The 20,127-nt window shown below is 43.4% G+C and overlaps 1 protein-coding gene and 1 pseudogene across 2 annotated transcripts in view; both read right to left on the bottom strand.

Moving 5' to 3' along the window:
• Window positions 1-5,994: 5,994 nt before the first annotated feature.
• LOC137758911 (sorting nexin-15 pseudogene) lies at window positions 5,995-7,424 on the bottom strand (annotated as a pseudogene).
• A 2,361-nt stretch (window positions 7,425-9,785) lies between these two features.
• The window catches only part of GRAMD2B (GRAM domain containing 2B), a 105,204-nt gene continuing 94,862 nt past the window's right edge, over window positions 9,786-20,127 (bottom strand). For both annotated transcript variants that reach the window (XM_068535786.1, XM_068535787.1), the window contains exons 9-14: window positions 19,513-19,624; window positions 18,728-18,850; window positions 18,032-18,119; window positions 17,020-17,124; window positions 14,408-14,501; window positions 9,786-11,014 (exon numbers count right to left, since the gene is read on the bottom strand). In XM_068535786.1, coding sequence (XP_068391887.1) covers window positions 10,973-11,014; window positions 14,408-14,501; window positions 17,020-17,124; window positions 18,032-18,119; window positions 18,728-18,850; window positions 19,513-19,624 — 564 coding nt within the window. In that variant the 3' untranslated portion in view covers window positions 9,786-10,972. The remainder of the gene's footprint in view (window positions 11,015-14,407; window positions 14,502-17,019; window positions 17,125-18,031; window positions 18,120-18,727; window positions 18,851-19,512; window positions 19,625-20,127) is intronic.

The following is a 20,127-nucleotide window of genomic DNA, read 5'->3' as shown; positions in this document are numbered from 1 at the left end:
CCTTAAAATCTGAGTAGATTGCCAGGTAGAGCATTCTTGGTTTTACGTTTTGTTTTGTTTTTTTTTTTGGTTTTATGTTTTTTCTTCTCATCACTTTAAATGTATTGTGCCACTCCCTTCTGGCCTGCAATGTTTCTGCTGAAAAGTCACCTGGTAGTTTTATGGGAGTTCCTTTATATGTAACTAGTTGCTTTTCCCTTGCTGCTTTTAAGATTCTTTATCTTTAATTTTTGCCATTTTAATTGCAATGTATCTTGGTGTGGGTATCTTTGAGTTCAACTTATTTGGGACTGTCTGTGCTTCCTGGACCTGGACTTCTGTTTCCTTTCCCAGGTTAGAGAAGTTTTCACCTGTTATTTGTTTAAATAACTTTTCTGCCCCTTTCTCTCTCTTTTTTCCTTCTGGGATCCCTATAATGCAAATGTTAGTACGCTTGATGTTGTCCCAGAGGTCTCTTCAACTATCCTCATTTTTTTTTTAATTAATTAATTAAATTTTGGCTGCATTGGGTCTTTGTTGCTGTGCGCAGGCTTTTCTCTAGTTGCAGTGAGAGTGGGCTACTCTTTGTTGCCGTGTGCGGGCTTCTCATTGTGGTGGCTTCTCTAGTTGCAGATCATGGGGTCTAGGCACCCAGGCTTCAGTAGTTGTGGCATGTGGGCTCAGTAGTTGTGGCTCGTGGGCTCTAGAGCACAGGCTCTGTAGTTGTGGCGCATGGGCTTATTTGCTCCACTGCATGTGGGATCTTCCCAGACCAGGGCTCGAACCCATGTCCCCTGCATTGGCAGGCAGATTCTTAAGCACTGTGCCACCAGGGAAGCCCTATCCTCATTTTTTAAATTATTTTTTCTTTTTTCTGTTCACCTTGAGTGATTCCACTACTCTGTCTTCCAGTTCACTGATCTGTTCCTCTGAATCATCCAATCTACTGAATCTGTTTTTCTTTCTGGTGTATTTTTAATTTTAGTTACTGTATTCTTAAGCTCTGTTTAGTTTTTCTTTTTAGTTTCAAACTCTTTGTTAAACTTCTCACTGTATTCATTCATTCTTCTCCTGAGTTTGTTGAACATCTTTATGATCATTACCTTGATCTCTTTATTGGGTAGATTACTTTGCTTAGTTCTTTTTCTGGGGCTTTTTTTTTTCTTTTTTTAATTATTTTATTTTTACTTTTGGCTGTGTTGGGTCTTCGTTTCTGTGCGAGGGCATTCTCTAGTTGCGGCAAGCGGGGGCCACTCTTCATTGTGGTGCGCGGGCCTCTCACTATCGCGGCCTCTCTTGTTGCGGAGCACGGGCTGCAGACGCGCAGGCTCAGTAGTTGTGGCTCACGGGCCTAGTTGCTCCACGGCATGTGGGATCTTCCCAGACCAGGGCCCGAACCTGTGTCCCCTGCATTGGCAGGCAGACTCTCAACCACTGTGCCACCAGGGAAGCCCTGGGGCTTTTTCTTGTTCCTTTTTTTTGGAACACACTCCTCTGTCACCTCTCTCTCTTTCTTTCTTTCTTTCTTTCTTCCTTCCTTCCTTCCTTCCTTCCTTCCTTCCTTCCTTCCTTCCTTCCTTCCTTTCTTTCCTTCCTTCCTTCCTTCCTTCCTTCCTTCCTTCCTTCCTTCCTTCCTTCCTTCCTTCCTTCCTTCCTTCTTTCCTTCTTTCCTTCCTTCCTTCCTTTCTTCCTTTCTTTCTGCCTTGGGTCGTTGTTGCTGTGCGTGGGCTTTCTCTACTTGCAGCGAGCGGGGGCTACTCTTTGTTGTGGTGCGTGGGTTTCTCATTGCGGTGGCTTCTCTTGTTGCGGAGCATGGGCTTTAAGGAGTGTGGGCTTCAGTAGTTGTGGCTCGTGGGCTCTAGAGCACAGGCTCAGTAGTTGTAGCACATGGGCTTAGTTGCTCCGTGGCATGTGGGATCTAGTTCCCGGACCAGGGCTCGAACCCATGTCCCCTGCACTGGCAGGTGGATTCTGAACCACCGTGCCACCAGGGAAGCCCCTGTCACCACATTTTGCCTATTTCTCTGTTTTTATTTCTATGTGTTAGGTGGATCAGTTACATTTCCTGATCCTAGAGAAGTGTCCTTATGTAGGAGACATCCTGTGGGGCCCAGCAGCACACTTCCTTCAGGTCACCAGATTAATATGCTCTAGGGTTGCCCCCTGTGTTGGCTGCATGGGCCCATCTGTTATGGTGTGGCTGACTACTGTTAGTGCCCTGGTAGGCAGGGCTGGCCCCTGGTCTGGTTGGCTGCCAGGCCCTGCCTCGTACAAAAGCTGCCGGCCTGCTGGTGGGGCAGGGTCATGGCATTGCTGGCTGCACATCTCAGGGAGCCCTGGGGTTGGTGCTGGCCTACTGGTGGACAGGGCTGGGTCCAGGGGCAAGTGGCTGTGCAGCCTAGGGTTTCCAGGACAGGTGCTGACCAGCGGGTGGGCAGATAAGCCCTGATGCTAACAGGCTGGAGAGGACTCCAAAAGGGCACTTTCCAGAACCAGTGTCCTTGTCATAGAACAGTCTTCTCAAAATGGCTGCTGTCAGTATTTATGTCCCTAAGGGGAGTCCCGTTTGCCTCCTGCTGCTCTGGGAGGCTCTCCAAGATGAGCAAGTGGGTCTGATCAGGCTCCTTTCAGATTACTGCCTCTGTGTTGGGTCTCTGAGCGTGTGCAATTTTGCATGAGCCCTTTAAGAGTGGAGTTTGTTTCCTATAGCCCTCTGGCTCTCCCAAAAGTAAGCCCCTCTGGCCTTCAAAGCCAGAGGTTCTGGGGACTTGTCTTCCTGGCGCAGGACCCTGGGCTGGGGAGGCCAGTGCAGGGGCTCAAAACCCTCACTCTTTTGGGAAAACCTCTGCAATTGAGATTGTCCTCCTGTTTGTGGATTGCCTATCTAGGGATGTGGACCTTGACTATACTGCATCTCCACCCCTCCTACCAATCTCATTGTGGTTCTTTCTTTATATCTTTGGTTGTGGAAAATCTTTTCTGCTAGTCTTCAGGTTGTTTTCATCAATAGTTGCTCTGTAAATAGTTGTAATTTTGGTGCACCCATGGGAGGAGGTGAGCTCAGGGTCTTCCTACTCTGCCATTTCATCTGAGGCTAGCAAACTTTTAACCTTCATTTAGGCTCCACACAGAAATGGAAGATCTAGTTCTGATTGGAGCCAGTCATGTTCTTTCCTTCCCTGGCTAAATCCTTCTTCTGGAGTGTACAATTTGATATAGAGATTCTTCTTCTGGAGACTACAACTTAACATAGTTGGATTACCACCCAAGTTAATACTCTGTCTCTCAAATGTAGAAATGAATCAATTGCTCAGAAAGGTTTACAGTTGCTTCATATGACTGCCAGTCACACAATTGGCATGACAATATGATTACATGATTACATGACAGTGAAAGAACTGGCAAAACTCAGAACTTACTGCTGCAGATTTTAAATGTTTGCAACCTAAAATCAAAACCATAAAATTAAATTTAAAGAGCATTTAAGAAAATTAAATATATACCTTAAGTAGTACTAACAAGATAGAGCCCATACCTATTTTAGTTACCAAAGGTTAAAAAAATTTATGGGGAGATGTAAGTAGAAATCACCCAGTATTTCATTTCTAGTGAATTCCTCTTCCTCCTTGTTATTTAGTTTTCTTTACTCCAGGGTGGCTTCTGGATTTACACAGCATTTTATTCTGTTCAGCAGCCACTCGGATTTGATTGTGCAATCAGTACTCTGCCTTCATTTTTCTTCTGTCAGTAAACTACCTCTTTGGAGCAAACAAATTGGGTCACATATGCTTATCTGTAAAGCCGACAGCATATCACATCCTCCACGCAACGTTACACAGATCAACCGTGTCAGAGCCCCAGCATCATCACGTGACTGCTGTTCTTATTTCTTCGTTTAGCAAGAAATGGCTTAACTTCCCCGTGGGCAGCTTTAACCCTTGAATGGAAATTGCCACAGCCTTAAAAAGGAGGGGATGTGCAGTGGAAGAGATGCACATTGCTCACTCACCACTGCTCTCCTCTAAAGTGGTCAGCAGAACCATTCAATGCCAAGCAATCTAGGAAATTTCTTCACACCCCCCCTGACAGCTGACTGGCTTGGACTGACTTCCTAACTGGGCATCCACTTAATAAACAGCATTTTAACAAGTCCAATGCTGATGGGGAGGCAGACCGGAAACTGTGAATATCTTTATTTTTTCAAAGGGCAACTCTAAGAACTAGAGTCCTTGTTCAATCTAAAATAGCCCTTTCAGATTTTAATCTTTAAATAGAGAATAAATATTATCATGAAGTTTTGTTCTGGGTTCCACCTCACAAACTTCCCCTCACCAAGGATGCCCCAGCTGAGTGCCTAACCTGGCAAGAGCCTTCCATAGAGTGTCATTCCTCTGTGGCCATCCACTTGGTGGCAAGACTATTGCTTGGGACCTCTTCCAGCATGGAGGGGAAAGATTTCTCTTTAGAATAGATATGTGTTCTAGATATTGATCTGCCTTCCTTGTCCATAATGTTTCTGCCTTACTCACCATCATGGTGACTTCACTACACACCACATTGCTTCTGATCAAGAAACTCATTTCACAGCACAAGAATTTCAGCAGAGGGCTAGTGCCCACAGAATCCACTGGTTTTTACCACATACTCCATTGCTTAGCAGCTGCTGGCTTAATAAGACAGTGACATGGCCTCGTGAAGGCCTTGTTAGGCTACCAGTTAGGAGAGACACCCTGAAAGCATGGGGTTTTATTTTACAGGATGAAGAAACCAACACATGTGTGCCTGTCCTATAGGCATGGGTCCAAGAGTCGAGGTTGGAGTTAGGAGTAGCTCCTTACACTATCATGGCTAATAATCTACTTATGGGAGTCTTGCTTCCCGTCCCTGCCATTTTGAGCTCTGCTGGTTTGGAGGTGTTGATTCCTAATGGACAAATGTTTCAATTGAATTGGAAGCTAAGACTGCCAAATAACTCTTTTGGTTTATTAAAGCCATTGAACCAACATGGAACCACCACCACTACCACCACCACAACTAACAACAAAGGGGGGTGGGGAGGAAGAAGAGAGAGAGAGAAAGGCTCTGGGAATTCAGACCCTTCAGGAATAAAGATTTGGGTCACCTCGCCAGGGAAAGAATTGTGACCAGCTGAGGTTCTTTCTGAGGGCAAAGAAAAGATGAAGTGGGTAGTGGAAGATGGAAGAAGATTATAAATATATCTTTGTGATTAGTTATAGAAATGAAGACTAGAGCAGCTATGCATATTTTCTTCCTTTCTTCGTGTGTGTATATATATGTATGCATTTGTATGATATGTATTATAAATTTGTTTATAGTAACAATTTTCTTCTTTTCTCTTTTCCTTCCCTTTATTTTTTAAAATTTTATTTATTTATTTATTTATTTATTTATGGCTGCATTGGGTCTTCATTGCTGCATGTGAGCTTTTTCGAGTTGTGGCTTCTCTTGTTGTGGAGCACGGGCTCTAGGCGCACAGGTTTCAGTAGTTGTGGCACGTGGGCTCAGTAGTTATGGCCCGTGGACTCTAGAGCACAGGCTCAGTAGTTGTGGTGCTCGGGCTTAGTTGCTCTGCGGAATATGGGACCTTCCCGGACCAGGGCTCGAACCCGTGTGTCCTGCATTGGCAGGCGGATTCTTAACCACTGTGCCACCAGGGAAGTCCCTCCTTCCCTTTAATATTCTACTCAAGTTTTGTTGGAGGCTAACTTTACAATTTAGTCACTAGAGAATAGAATATTCAGATGGCACTGTGATCAAATTTGAGGAATAATCAAAAATAATTTTATTAATTTATTTTAATTATTATTTTATTTTCAATTAAAACTCTTTGGGGAGCTTTGAATTCATTATTTTTCCCATTCTTGGTCCAATTACATCTAGAAATGGCCCTTAGAGTTATAAGACCAGGAGACAGGGCCAGGCACCAGGGAGACGAGAAGGAGGCAGCTGGCAGTGCTGGAGTCCTGGGGAAGGGGCCACTCCTTCAGGCAGGAGTTAGGACAGGTACAGGTGCAGGATTGCCTCTGCCGCTTCAGCTAGTTGGCTGCCTTCCTCACACCCTCCCTGAGGGCAGGGGATGGGTCACTGGGATCTCCCTGAAGCAGGATGTGCACCGCATCCCGGTAACCCTGCAGAGCTGCAAGGTAGGTGCTTGCCTTCTCCTCCCGCAGCCCTGGGTGATGAGCTATGTAGCTTGGCTCAGAAAGGTGGGGCGGGCCCTCCTTCCTTTTCCTCTCCCTGCCTTCCTGTTTCCCAAGGCCCCTGGTCCAGGCTTTAGGACTCTGTCTGCATCAATGCCAACTCACTTATGCAGGTAGGACTGAGGCCTGAGCCTTCTTCCTTGGAAAAGGGGTCCAAGAGGGCAAGTTCAGCCTTGGCGTGCGGGGCTCGGCAGGGGCACGGGACGCCTCCTTGGCGCTCCCACAGTTACAGATGTCAGGTCTGGATGGTGAGGGCGTGGCGTGGGGGATGGTCCGTTGGCACCTCCAACACATCGAGGCCCCTCCTCTCCACGCCCCTCCTTTCTGCGGGGGAGCCGCTGGTGCGACCAGGACTCATCAAGGCCCCAGGGCCGGGGCTCATCAAGGGGGCGGTATGGGGATCAGAGAGGTTGGCAGGATGTGTAGGTCTCTGGACACTTCGGAGGACCGTGTCACCTCCCCACCCCGAAAGAACTCCTTGAGTTGGGGGCTGTCGAGCGCGGAGATGTGCACCTTGAAGTGAACCAAATCCTCAGCCCCCTTTCGAGGCTTCTTGATCACTGAAGCTTTGAACCGCCAAACACCTGTGCGCGGGGAGGGGCGGGACCCGGGGGAAGCAGGGAACTCGTGGAGGAAGCGGAAGAGGTTGGGTGGAGGTTGTAGGCCGGGTCTCCAAGCAGCTTGTGGAAGTTGCTGAATCGCAGAGATGGATACAACCAATGTTGGGACTTTGCATCTCATCATTTTCAGGTAAGAATGAGACTGTCTTCCTTCGTATGAAGTAGAGTGGCGTCTCGTTAGAAACAGAGTTGTGTTTCTTGTTATGTGAGAGTTCAAATATGTATCGAAAGGGTGTGTATGGAGGCTGCGTAGCCCACGGGGTGGCTAGTAGCCAGTATTAAGGGATTCTCTCTTAGCTTGAAGCCCTCCCTTCTAGACTCTGCCTTGTGACGCTAAGGTTGCAACACTTCAAACCGTATTGATGTTTTGCCAGCTGTTCCCTGTTAGATTCCGCTAACAAGGGGCCCTAGCGAGAGACCGTGCGCTGAACGGGAAGAAGGGATTGCTCCTTTCTGTTTACTCCCTCAGAGCTGCTAAACTTCTTCCTGTTATAGTGAGTGTCGCCTTATCCTCACTTCTTCGGCTTGGCACTGGCAGTTTCTTTCTGGAGCAGCAGCTGGATGCAGTTTGCAGTTTACCCAGCATTTGCAGAACCAGCCTCATTACGCCCCCTCTGAGACATTAGCGCCACCTGACATGCCCCTTCTGCAGAGGGCAGAGTTTCAGCTCCACCCAGCCCCTCCCCAGCTTTTAAGCTTGGGTAGTTTGAGCCACTTGGCTCTTGTTCCCTCCAAACCTGAGTTTGCTACTTCCCTGCTACCTTTGTGTTCAGATTCCCTTTACTGTCACTGTTACCGAACCAAACTTGGGTCTGCTTGCCCGCGTGCAGTAAAGCCAATCTACTGACACACCACAGTGGGTCGTGGTGAAGGAAAGTGCAGTGTTTATTGCAGGCCAAGCAAGGAGTCCAGGCAGCTAGTGCTTAAAAGGCCCAAACTCCTTGAAGGCTTTCAGGGAAAGGTTTTTAAAGACAGGGTGAGGGAGGGGGTCATGGGGTGTGTGATCAGCTCCTGGCCATTCTTCTGATTGGCTGGTGGTGAGGTTAATTGGGAGTCACTATCATCAACCTTCTGTTCCAACAGGTCTGGGGTCTGCGTGTTTGTGGGCAGCACACAGTTAACTTCTTCCACCTGGTGGGGGTTTCAATATCTGCAAAACAGCTCAGAGGACCTGGCTCAATATTATCTATAGCCCTTGAGGGGGAACTAAAGGTCCTTCACTTTGTTTAATGGCTAAAGTATTATTATTTTGTCTTGCTTGACTGTTTTCCCTTATTTCTGCATTTTCTCACTTCTCTGATTAAAGTTACTCTTTGGAACTCGGGAAAGGCCTAGGAGGCTAAGGTTTTTCTACAGACAAGAAGCAGGCAGAGGACATGGTGGGGGGGGGGGTGTGGGTCTTTTATGGGAAGGCTCCATAGGGCCCTGTTCAGTTACACCACCAAGTTAACAGTTTTCTTTTTAATTGGAGTATAGTTGATTTACAATGTTGTGTTAATTTCTGCTGTACAGCAAAGAGATTGTTATACATATATATAATTTTTATGTTCTTTTCCATTATGGCTTATCATAGGATATTGAATATAGCTCCCTGTGCTATGCAATAGGACCTTGTTTTTATCCATTTTATATATAATAGTTTGCATCTGCTCATCCCAACCTCCCACTCCATCCCTCCCCCAGCCCCCTCCCCCTTGGCAACCACAAGTCTGTTCTCTATGCCAGAGTCTGTTTCTGTTTCATAGATAGGTTCATTTGTGTCACAATTTAGATTCCACATATAAGTGATATCATACGGTATTTGTCTTTCTCTTTCTGACTTACTTCACTTAGTATGATAATCTCTAGTTGCATCCATGTTGCTGCAAATGGCATTATTTCATTCTTTTTTTTTTAAGGCTGAGTAGTATTCCATTGTATATATGTACCACATCTTCTTTATCCATTCATCTCTCGATGGACATTTAGGTTGCTTCCATGTCTTGGCTATTGTGAATAGTGCTGCTATGAACATTGGGGTGCATGTATCTTTTTGGATTATAGTTTTGTCTGGATATATGCCCAGGAGTGGGATTGCTGGATCATATCATAATTCTATTTTTAGCTTTCTGAGGAACCTTCATACTGTTTTCCATAGTGGCTATACCAACTTACATTCTCATCAACAGTGTAGGAGGGTTCCCTTTTCCACATCCTCTCTATATGCTTACCTTTTTAATGCTATTTTCTATGCCATTTTTTGACAATGCCATTCTAAATAGTGTCATAATTTAAGTGCTCTGCTATTGAATAGCCGCTAATATTTTGCTGTTAAGGCTTCAAAGAATATTCTTGTATATAAATCCTTGACTAGATCTCTGCTTATTGCTCTGGTATAAATTCCTGGATAGCAGATTACTAATTCAGTGAAATTTGAACCATTTGAAGGCGCTTCACACAGTTGTAAAATTTCTCTCCAGAGGTGGCTGACCCACTCTTGAATCTCTAATGGGTTTTAACTATAAAGCATTGACATAGAACTTGTATAAAAACGGACTGTCAGACATGCAAATATTTTAATAATGAATATGGTTCCTATTAAGAGAGTATACAATTTGCCTCACATGGCCATGTGCTTTAGAAACTTTGTAACATTTAATTCTCACAATGACACTTTCCCCTGGTACTTTTATCCTCATCAGTAAAATGGGGGAAAATGACCAAATACTTTGCTTACGGTCACATAACTCATAAAATGAGGACCCAGGAATCAAGCATTGGTTTTCTTATTTCACAGTTCATTTTTCTTTCCCCTATATCATTGCAACCCAAGAACTTAAATCAGTTTTTCGGAAGTGAATACTTGGGAGGAAAGAAGTATGGGTGAGTTGGAAGTAGTAGAGAGGAGGTGAGAAGCAGTTAAAAAGCATACAGTCTCTGTTAAAAGAATTTACAAACTGACAAAATACAGCGTTGGCAGGGCATTTTAACCAATGAGTATTTATTAAAAGCTAGGGGTGCACCAGGCACAATTCGTCCAGTAGGCTAACAAATACAAATGATGTAACCAATTCACTTATTAGCTTATCTGATTAAACAAAATACATTTCATAGAAATGATTATAAAATGCATCATAAACAGAATATCTTTTATATTACAGATATTAGGGTACCTAAATAATTATTAATAAAAACCAGCCAACCCATATGGTAAATAGAAGTTAGCAAAACCACTAGTTAAATATTTTAGTCAGCAAAAGAGAAAAGCATGCTATCATCATGCTGAGATGGGTTTCAGCATTAATTACAGACATCCTATTTCAAAACACACACAGTCCACCTACAATCTTAAAAATGCAGTGTTTTTCATCCTGCATCAAATCACTATCATACTTTTTGGTTTAAAGATTAGTTTTGGTTTCAAAGTAAGTTAATTTAGTACTTCAGTCTCATGTCTCACAAATTCTTGACCTGGGGTGGGTGAGAATCAGTCCTATTAGTTACTAGAGGAACAAAACATAAAATGAGATAGTTTAATCCACTTTGCCCGATATTCTTGCCAATACTCAACTGAGAAGTTAAGATATACAAGTGACTTAAACCAGAACATAACAGCAGAAGGGAAAAAACCAAAAACTAAAATGTTATTTGTTTGAAGCAAGTCTGTCCATTAGGGCTTTTTTGTTTCTGTCTTTTGGGAGAGTCATGGCAAATTCTTTAAAGGATCCTATCGAGTTTGTTGGCACACCATATATCCCTTAGTTTGAAGGTTGGTTAAGAGGGGTGTACAGGAGAGAAAAGGCAGGTGGGTAGGACTGAAAAGGCATGGAGTGGAGGAATATGTCAGTATCGCTGACACAGTCACGATAACCCACTGAACCACAATCATCCAAGTCCGCCAGGCCCTTCCCGAGACCTCCAGAGATAGATGTTTTCTTCAGACAGCAGCCCTGAAAACTTCCTCAGAGAGTCAAGGTCAAATTTTATTGCACAGGAACCAAAATTATTCCCCTTCCCCCCTTTCCTGAGCTGGAGACCTCCAAGGGCAAGCATGGCTGGGGCTGCCCATCTGCTCGCTCCTCTGGCCAGCAGGGAGCGCTCCACCAGAATGCCTGGGGAGCACCTACTTCAAGGGAAGTGCGAGGTATTGCATTGGTCCAAGCTTCTGGCTGGTCAGTCACCATTCTCAAGTAGCTTTTGTAAGTTGTTTTGTATCTTGAAATAAGAGAAAAGCTCCTGTTATTACATAGAATGGAGTATATTAAGGGCATATTTGCTATGGTCTATATAATGCTTGAGCTTAATCTATTCTATCTTGAATAAAAAGCTACACATGGGTTAAATTTAGATCAGGCAAATAAATGCATGACTGTGGCATAGAATTCTGTTTGACAAACCACTTTAAAATGAAAAAAGATGATTGATAGGCTAAAAATGAAAGAGTGGCACAAAGATGAAAATGTCCGTAGAGACTAAGAGAAACAGAACAAAAGCCCTGGCAGCACCAGGTGTGACCCAAATGCATTCAGAGACAATGGGAAACCGGGCTTGACAAAGCCCATGTGATGGTCTGAATCGGACAAACACCACAAATAATGTTTAACACTCCTATTAGATATAACATTTCCCACGGACCCTGCCTATCTGTGGATCTTAAGACCACAGTATAGTGTTGGGCATTGAAAATGTGCTTGGTAAATGTTCGTTGGGTAAATGAACTTTAAAGAATTCAGAGCAAGGAATTTTCAAGAACCAATACTGTGAGGGAGTAGGGAACCCTGTGGAACAAAAGAAAGAGAACATAGTCTTCTTTTGGAAGAACATTCTGTGATGTCCTAGAGGCATACACAGGATAAGTGGAGAGGAAGAGATCTAATCAGTATGTGCCAGGAACATCGTGTGTGCTCACCTTGACCACACACCACCACAAACAGAGGCAGGTTTTATACACGAAGCTAAGGGCCAGAGATGTTATGTAACAAGACCAGTCACACAGTAAGTGGCAGAGTAGGGAAAAGAACAGACATCTGACTCCAAAGTTCATGCTCTTTCTTCTGCACTGCTCCACCATTAATGCCATTCCCAGTACTAAGAAGATAAGTATTTACTTCTTTACCTGTAAAAGGCATTGCCTTCATCCCCCAAATTCCTACTTCATATCTTCCCTACCTTCCCACAGGACCAAAGATGAATGGAAAAGCAGGAGTGGGAAGGTAGAGAAAGAAATGAAATAAAAGACTAATATCCAAAATATTTAAAACACCTACAAAGACAAAAACCCCAAAAGTAAAACAAAGGAGATAAATGGGCAATTTACAGAAGGAATATTACAGAAGGAAATCCATATGGCCAATAGATATATGAAAAGATGCTCAACCGCAGTAGTAATTAGGAAAATGCAAATACAAACCATAATGAGATTGGACTTCATACTCTTAGACTAGGAGGTAGGAGGGGGTCAGAATGGCCTAAGATGGTGCCCATCTTACAGAAATTGAGGAGACATTTGAAGCTAGACTAATTGGTTGACAAAGTCCTGCGTAATCTATCAGTGGCAAGTGAAAAGGATGACTGAAAGGGCAGTGATGCCATGAACAGAAATGGGGAAGTTACAAGTGGGCAGATCAGGAGGCTGAGACATGACCAGTCCCTGCAGGAGAGTAGAAGGAAGTTGCTGGTACTTAGTAGAAAGAGCTGAGACCTGGCTCTGACCTTCCCGCAGCACACAGCTGCTGTCCCCTGACCATGCGCTGCTGCATTACTGCCAGCTTCCCTTTGGGGGGTGGAGGCTTGGGGGTGCAGACCTAGCAACAGCACATGGGTGTGGCCTGGTGACTATTTTTATACTAAGATGCCTATGAGCAATGTGTGCAACTTATGACTTTTTACAACTTCAACACACGCATTGACCCTAAATCCCCTCTTCCCTGCTTCTGCTTTGGGACACAGGTTTCTGCTGGTACTACAGGCCTCCTAGCCAAGTAGCTGGGCTCTGCACAAGACATGGCCAGCTGTCTGCCTGTTGTGGACGAGCTCTCCTGTTTTCCTGTCCCTCATTACAGAAAGTGGTGTCCCAGCCGGGCCCGGCAGGGGAGTGGGAAGACATGCACAGGAGGGCGGCAGGGTTCCGTGTGCGTCCAGTCCAAAGAACACCATGGTGTGCCAGAGTGAACGAGAGAGAAAATTACCACCCCATTCTCTAGGTCAGCATGGAAGCCAAACATTTCTAAGCATTTCATCAAAAAATTTTATCTTCAGTTCTTAGCAACTGACATTTTAGAAGGGAAAACAGTTCTGGTTGCTATCCCATACCTTCTCTAGCTTGATTGTGGATTTAAAGGAGAAAATTTCCAAGCTTGCCCACCGATACAATGACTCAGTGGGAATTATCTGTCATGCCTTGGTTTAGAACAGAAGTATGCAGACTCCTTTGCTCTCCATACTTCAGTGGTTAAATGCTAGATACCATTTAGTATTGCAAGACAAGCATAATTTGACTCATTTGTATTTCATGTTTCTTCCCAGGTGAGCATAACTGCACTATTGTGGAAAGCCACCAAATACTTGGCATTTGTGGCAGCAATTCGAATTGAACAACTCGCTCTAAACCTTTCCTTTAAGGATAAGTGTCAAAACAAAGCATGAGACAGGGACAGACATGCTGAAAGGAGAAATAAGAAATGTTAACTAGGTTTGGGCTTCCCTGGTGGCGCAGTGGTTGAGAATCCGCCTGCCAATGCAGGGGACACGGGTTCGAGCCCTGGTCTGGGAAGATCCCACGTGCCGCGGAGCGACTGGGCCCGTGAGCCACAACTACCGAGCCTGCGCGTCTGGAGCCTGTGCTCCGCGACGAGAGAGGCCGCGACAGTGAGAGGCCCGCGCACCGCGATGAAGAGTGGCCCCCGCTCGCCGCAACTGGAGAACGCCCTCGCACAGAAACGAAGACCCAGCACAACCCATAAATAAACAAACAAACAAATTAATTAATTAATTAAAAGAAATGTTAACTAGGTTTCAGCTCTGGGGATATTTCTGGGTGCCTACCTTCTCCTGTTCACCTCCCTGTTCAGTGGCCTTATCCCCCAGGCCTAAGGTTGGATTCTGAGGAGCAGTAAAAGCAGAGGGCTTCGAAGCGCAACTTTGGAGTCAGACCTGGTTCAAATTCCAGTTCTGCCAACTTTGTGGGTGTGTCTCCTGGAGCAAGTTCACTTGAAACGTGGCTTCTTTCGTCAGGTGGGAACAATGGCATGTATCATAGAGAGACTGAATGCAATTATTTTCTGTATGGCGACAACCAGCCTGGGTGGAGCTGGGGGCTGCCCTCTCTGCTTGGGGGCACTCCCTACCGTGCCCCTCCCCGAGCCCTGCGTCAGCCGACACTTACCATTGGGCCCTATGGCACAGAGAATGATCTCTAACCAAGTGGGAAAACCACAAGGTCAGCCAACAAGGAAGATGAGGTTGGAACGTATTTCTCAGTGGAAAATCCCCTGGCTGCGTATGGTCATTTAGGTGGCCTGTCGCACAGCCATGCGTGTGTAAGCCCTGCCCTGTGGCAGTGGACAGGCACTACTGCGACGCCCCCAACCCAGGAAAGAGACCTGTCACCTTTTCTAGTCTCATTATGTTGGCTGTAAGCTCTCGGCACAGGACCTCCACATTTAACTGTACGTGCGACCCCGGGCTGGATGGTGCTGTCTGTCTGTAAGAACACAGAGAAGAATTACTGTGGGCAGGGATGGTAAAGAAAGAAGTGGAATGAACACATTTTAAATTTATCTGACCAGAAAACTAGGTTGTAATAGAAGACAGTGTGCATTTACCTTGTTCACAAGGTAAGGCCCTGCAGTAATCCTCAACTTCAGACTAGATGTTTAGGGGACTAAGTCTTCAAAGCTTAGCTGGAAATCTCTTAAGCTATTTTTGTTTAAGTGGCTACGTTGCGCCTCAGCTTCCAAACACAAATCAGACAATTATTCTCAAGCACGCAGTTTCTTAGACTACTTTTACTAACTCCCGATACCCTCTCTCTGCCCACAACTGCACGCGTTTGCAAGGCTTACTGCTCTTCTCAGTCATGTATGTACTGTTTTATAGGAGAAGCAACCATTTACACTAGAACTTTCATAATGTTTAGGAATGTCTTTAATCAAATTTCTGTTGATGTATGACTTTTGCAGTTCCTTCTTTGAGTCCTGCTGTACAAACATAATTGCCCTTGTCTAGTAATATAACCGATGTATTCACTATTTACCACTTGACTATTAAAGGCATGAGCTCTTACTCTGAGGTCCACTGGGGTCCTGTACCAGCTAAAACTGTAGGAAATTTAGAGAGGTGTGTACATTTTCCCAGAGGGCTGCTCTAAAACCATTGATTAGATTTTCATGTTAAGGCTAAGAACCATGGTCTGTATCTCCTTTCTATTTCTTGGTTGTAATTTAATTTTAGATGTGAAGTTTTCAGATGGCATTGACTGGTCTAATTTATTTTACATAGGATCCATTTTTGAGACATAGGTACTTGGTAACTTATCGATGATTATCTAAATATTAAGAAAGCAATCAGATGTTTTTCATTGAGTAGTACTGAAACAGTTTTTTGTTTGTCCTTGATCCATAGTATCAAAATCTTAGATCCCAAAAAGGAAACTGAATCTGAATCTTCTGATTTCTAAATGAGGTATCTGAGACCCAGAGTACTGATTTATCCACACGAAATTCTGACAATCCAGACCTTCCCATCATGGGGTATTCCCTGACCTCACATAATATATGATCTTTGTGATTTTCCCTTTAAATGGTTGTTTTTCAAATTGTATCTCCTCCTGGATTGATTATTTAAATAGTAGAATAAGTATTCCATTTGCCTTCCATTAGTGGAATTTCCCCCTCATCATCATCGTTAATTAAATGATAACAGGACATGAGGTACATTTTCCTAATAAAATCAACCCCTTATATGATAGTGAACTAATAGTTTGCAATAATGTAGAGCTACCTCCTAGCTCTAAATGTATTATTAACATTTTGAACAACACGTGAGAGAGTAAGGGCAGGGTATGAGTTTATCCCAAACCATTCATTAGACTTCTTATTACTGGTTCAAATGTATATTTATGGTTCAGAAATAATCTGTGTACCACCATTGCATAAGCCGTAGAACAAGACTTTTAGGTGACTGTTAAGACTGTAAAGAAAGGCCCTAGAATTGTATAGCATAATAGTTCTCAAAGTGTAGACCCCAGGCCAGCACCAGGAATTTGGAGAACGGGCCCTGCAATCTGTTTTAACAAGCCATCCAGATGATTCTGATACACACTGAAAATATCCTGACTCACTTCTCCACTGTTCCTTATAAGCAACCACTGGTGACTAAGTTTCTGTAGTTATATAGACCTGAAACCTGATTCTATTAAAATTATTTCTCTGAGTCTCAGTTTCTTCAACTGTAAAATGGGAATAATAGCTATCTTATAAGGTTATGGTGAAGATATGAGAGGAAACTGTATCTGTGTGTGAAAGATCTACTGTAATAGATCCCTAGCACACAGTACTTACTCTGTAAAGAAATATCTCTACTTTTAAAACTTCAGGTAAAAGTATGCTTTAAACATGGAATACTTTATTTTACTTTTTAGAGAATGTGTCAAAATCCTCATGTAAATGGGTTTAAAGGAAAGACCACTATGTCAATAGATTTAATTAGGTTAGGCATGTTAAAAATACTGTGGTAGAAAATCTTCACAGACACATTCAACTAATTACTAGTCACATGGATCTTTATAGTGGTCAAGAGTTTTGTAAATAAGTGAGTTCATACAAAGAGTTATACATGATGAAATGTGCTGAGTTACTTGAATTGCTTCTTTTCTATGAATGTCTTGACTCATTGCCATTGTACGAAGATAAACTTGACTATTTTAATAAATGGGCCAAGGTCACAACTGAGTCTTAGGATAAGAGAACAAGATAATGTAAAATTAGGCTTGTTTCTTGCCTTATCACTGGCGACACTATAGCAACTCAAGAACATGAAGAGTCAGGTCATTTATTTCTAGGACCCTCCTACTCATTACTTTCCATATCTACACTTAACAAAATGTCTCATACAGAATGTATCCTCAATTAATGCTTGCTAAGAAGGAGGCCAAGCTCAGGTCAAACATTATACTAATGTGAACAGCGAGCGGAAGACAGCACTGGAGGGAATTGTCTTACTCAGTCTGATGGGTGTCCACGATGGAGGTTAGTGACCCCAGCCGCTCCTCCAGAGAATTAATTCTGTATCTCATGTAGAAGGTCGAGATGATTAGTGCACAGACACTGGAAAGGGATAAAAGAGAAATTCCCAATAGGTTAGTGGCCAGGACCTGACTGATGTTCATAAAACAGTAACCTCAGAGGCAACACTGTACATTTGAGGCAAGGTATTTTCCAAAATAACTTGGCTACAGAGACTTCAGAAGTCTTTTTTTTAACAGACTGATGCTTGCACCAAACTTTAGAACTAGAAGGATATTGAAAATTCTCTATTTCCTCAATTTACAAATAATGGCATTTCAGTAGCTCACTCAAGGCCAGCCAACGTAGATTCCCGAGCTGGTGCTTCTCCTCCCACCAGGTACTGTCGAAGGCCCTGGCCAGCGAGTGTCCAGTCTGTGACTCACATTCTCTGCTTTATCTGGAAACCAAACTGCAGATCCTCCTTGGTTCTGAGGAACAGCCTAGAACTGGGTCAGGTTATTTTCAGAAGAACAACTGGCTAGAAGCTACAGGCTAGTTACAGGCTAGAAGCTGAGAGGGAACTTAGAAAAGTCAATGCCTAAGTTTTCAAAAAAGGGGATGACATTTTCAAGTTGTTTGGGCCTCTATCCAGAGGACACGGGATAGATGGAAAAATAAACAACATGAACAAAGATGCTTCATAATTCAGGAAGCAATTTCCTAACCAAGAGTATCTACTCAGAACTTAGTCTTCTGCTGGATTTGGCATATTTCGCTTTTCCTTCCTTCCTTCTCACTATTTATTTAAATAAGAAGGGGATGAATATGAAAAGGTGACCTGAGTTTAAGAAAAAAGGTGTTGAAGTAGGAGACAAAAATGCCCCCCTAAAAGATTTGGGTCATATTAGAGGCAACTGAGATTCACAATGGCTCTTGGTAACGTGATGACATTATTCCTGTAGTGAAATGAATCATTAAGTCATTCATAATAAATACACTTACTTACACAATTGCATAGAATATAAGAATATGGTGGAGAGTCGGACATTTCTGAGACTTTACTCTGGGTATGATTCCAATGGTTTCTGACTGACCTGTTGGGTGGAAAACAAAAAGCTTCTGTTTTAAAATGATAATACATCTCCTTCACGCAGCAGTATCCCTATAGGGAAGAAGTACTTGAGAGACAGAATTATTTCCAGGTAATAAAAATCAGAGGAAATACTAAGCAAAGCCTTCGCTTCTCATTTTAACCAGTAGTTACAATTCCTTCCCACGTGTTGCATTCAATACATATCTATTGAGAGCCTTCTCTGTGCCAAGCATTGCGATGGAGTGACTGGTGAACAATACAGACCCCATCCTTGATCTCCTACCAGTACAACTGGTAAGCAGTTATTATAATAATCAGTAAATAATAATAAAATAACATGAGTTTTACTGGTAATTTTTGCATCGCAATCTCAAAGTATTCAGGATAACGAAAGGTCTTCCACGAAGGCTGTTCACCTTTGTATGCCCCACAGTAAAGCATGGAACTGGGTACGATTTGTTGAGTGAATAAATGAATTAATATGCCAAGACGTACAGCAGGAAGGGAGGGGGAGGGAATAGCAAAGGCAGTCATAAAGTGAAACATGAGGGCCCTTTAAAAGTTACAGGCAGATGCCCACCCCTGCCCCCCAAATAATCCATTCCTTACCATGCCCAGGGAGACTCTTGGCTTTTCCTTCAGGCACTCTGTTCACAAGGGCATCTGCCCGAGTTGGTTTTGCTTCTCCCTTGGAGACATTCAGAACTGTCTGGGATTCTGTCACATGGAAATCTACCAAGATGAAACGGGGCTGGGTAAGCTTTCTCCCCAGTGCGTTTAAACACATAGGATCAACCACAAAGCAAATCAATCCCTTAATATGCATAATGGCCAAAGAATATAAATGGATCTTCTTACAAGCTGGTTGAGTGGTTTGGGGATGAAATCCAGTGTTCAAGCAAATAAGAAATAAAATGATATAAGGGCAGTCTGTCCTTATCCCACTGACTCATGGGGACGATTCAGCTATAATAATTAATAATATTACTAAAGAAGAGGTCAGAAAATATTGCATGTTTCTGTCTTTCAACCACTCCAATATTATGTCTATTTAAGAGACTTTTTTTTTTTTCTTTTTTGTCACACCATGTGGCTTGTGGGATCTTAGTTCCCTGACCAGGGATTGAACCTGGGCCCTCGGCAGTGAGAGCGTGGAGCCCTAATAACCACTGGACCGCCAGGGAATTCCCAAAGAGACATTTGTTAAATGCGTATTACCCCATAGGCAATTCCTTTTCCTTGAACTTTCAAACTACCCTTTGTTTAGAGACCCTTCCTAATTGTTAGCTCAGAAGGTGTGTTGTTTTTTGGTTGGTTTTGGTTTTGGTTTTTGGTTAAGCAAAGGATGTTCTGTGGAGAATTAAATTTCAGTAAAGATACAAAATCTCCCAGACCTCGAGAGTTCTCAGATTCAGGAGTCTGGGATCCAGAACTGCTGTATCCTTCCATGTCTTGCCTTCCTTGCCGTACCACTCCATCCAGATCTGAGAATTCATCGTTGAAATCCTGAAGGAAAATAATGAAATGAAGAGAGAGGCCCATTTTCCTTTATTCAACAGACAGGACTTTGTAAACTCCAGGCCTTTCACTTAGGCCTGACCTATAAAAAATGGAAAAGAAGGAAGGATTACCCCGTACTACTGGGTTTCCTCAACAGATCACAGAGTATCTGGTTACTGATTTTTCTGGGCAGTTAGAATTCTGTTAACAAACAGTGGCCAACTCGTTTGAAACAACAAATGTCTAGGGAAAAAACGGGGATGCTGATGTTTGAAAAGCTTCTAGGGTAAAGCTAGAGAAGTCTCATTAGCATTTTGTAATGAGAAAAAGTGACCAACACAGACATATACATGACCAAAAAAGTAGCTAGAAAGTTCTAGATGCATGTTCTAAATGCAGAGAAAGGTTTTCTCAAATTATAGTTTTAAAAAGGTATTGGAAGTAGAAAAGGGAAAATGGCTTTAGCAAATTAGGCACTGAAAGGAAAGTTTTAGCTTTTTTCTTCCCTC

This window comes from Eschrichtius robustus, chromosome 2 (genome assembly GCF_028021215.1).
Source record: "Eschrichtius robustus isolate mEscRob2 chromosome 2, mEscRob2.pri, whole genome shotgun sequence".
NCBI lineage: Eukaryota > Metazoa > Chordata > Mammalia > Artiodactyla > Eschrichtiidae > Eschrichtius > Eschrichtius robustus.
Note: the sequence above shows the minus strand (reverse complement) of the source record. Positions and strands in the feature narration are given on the sequence as shown.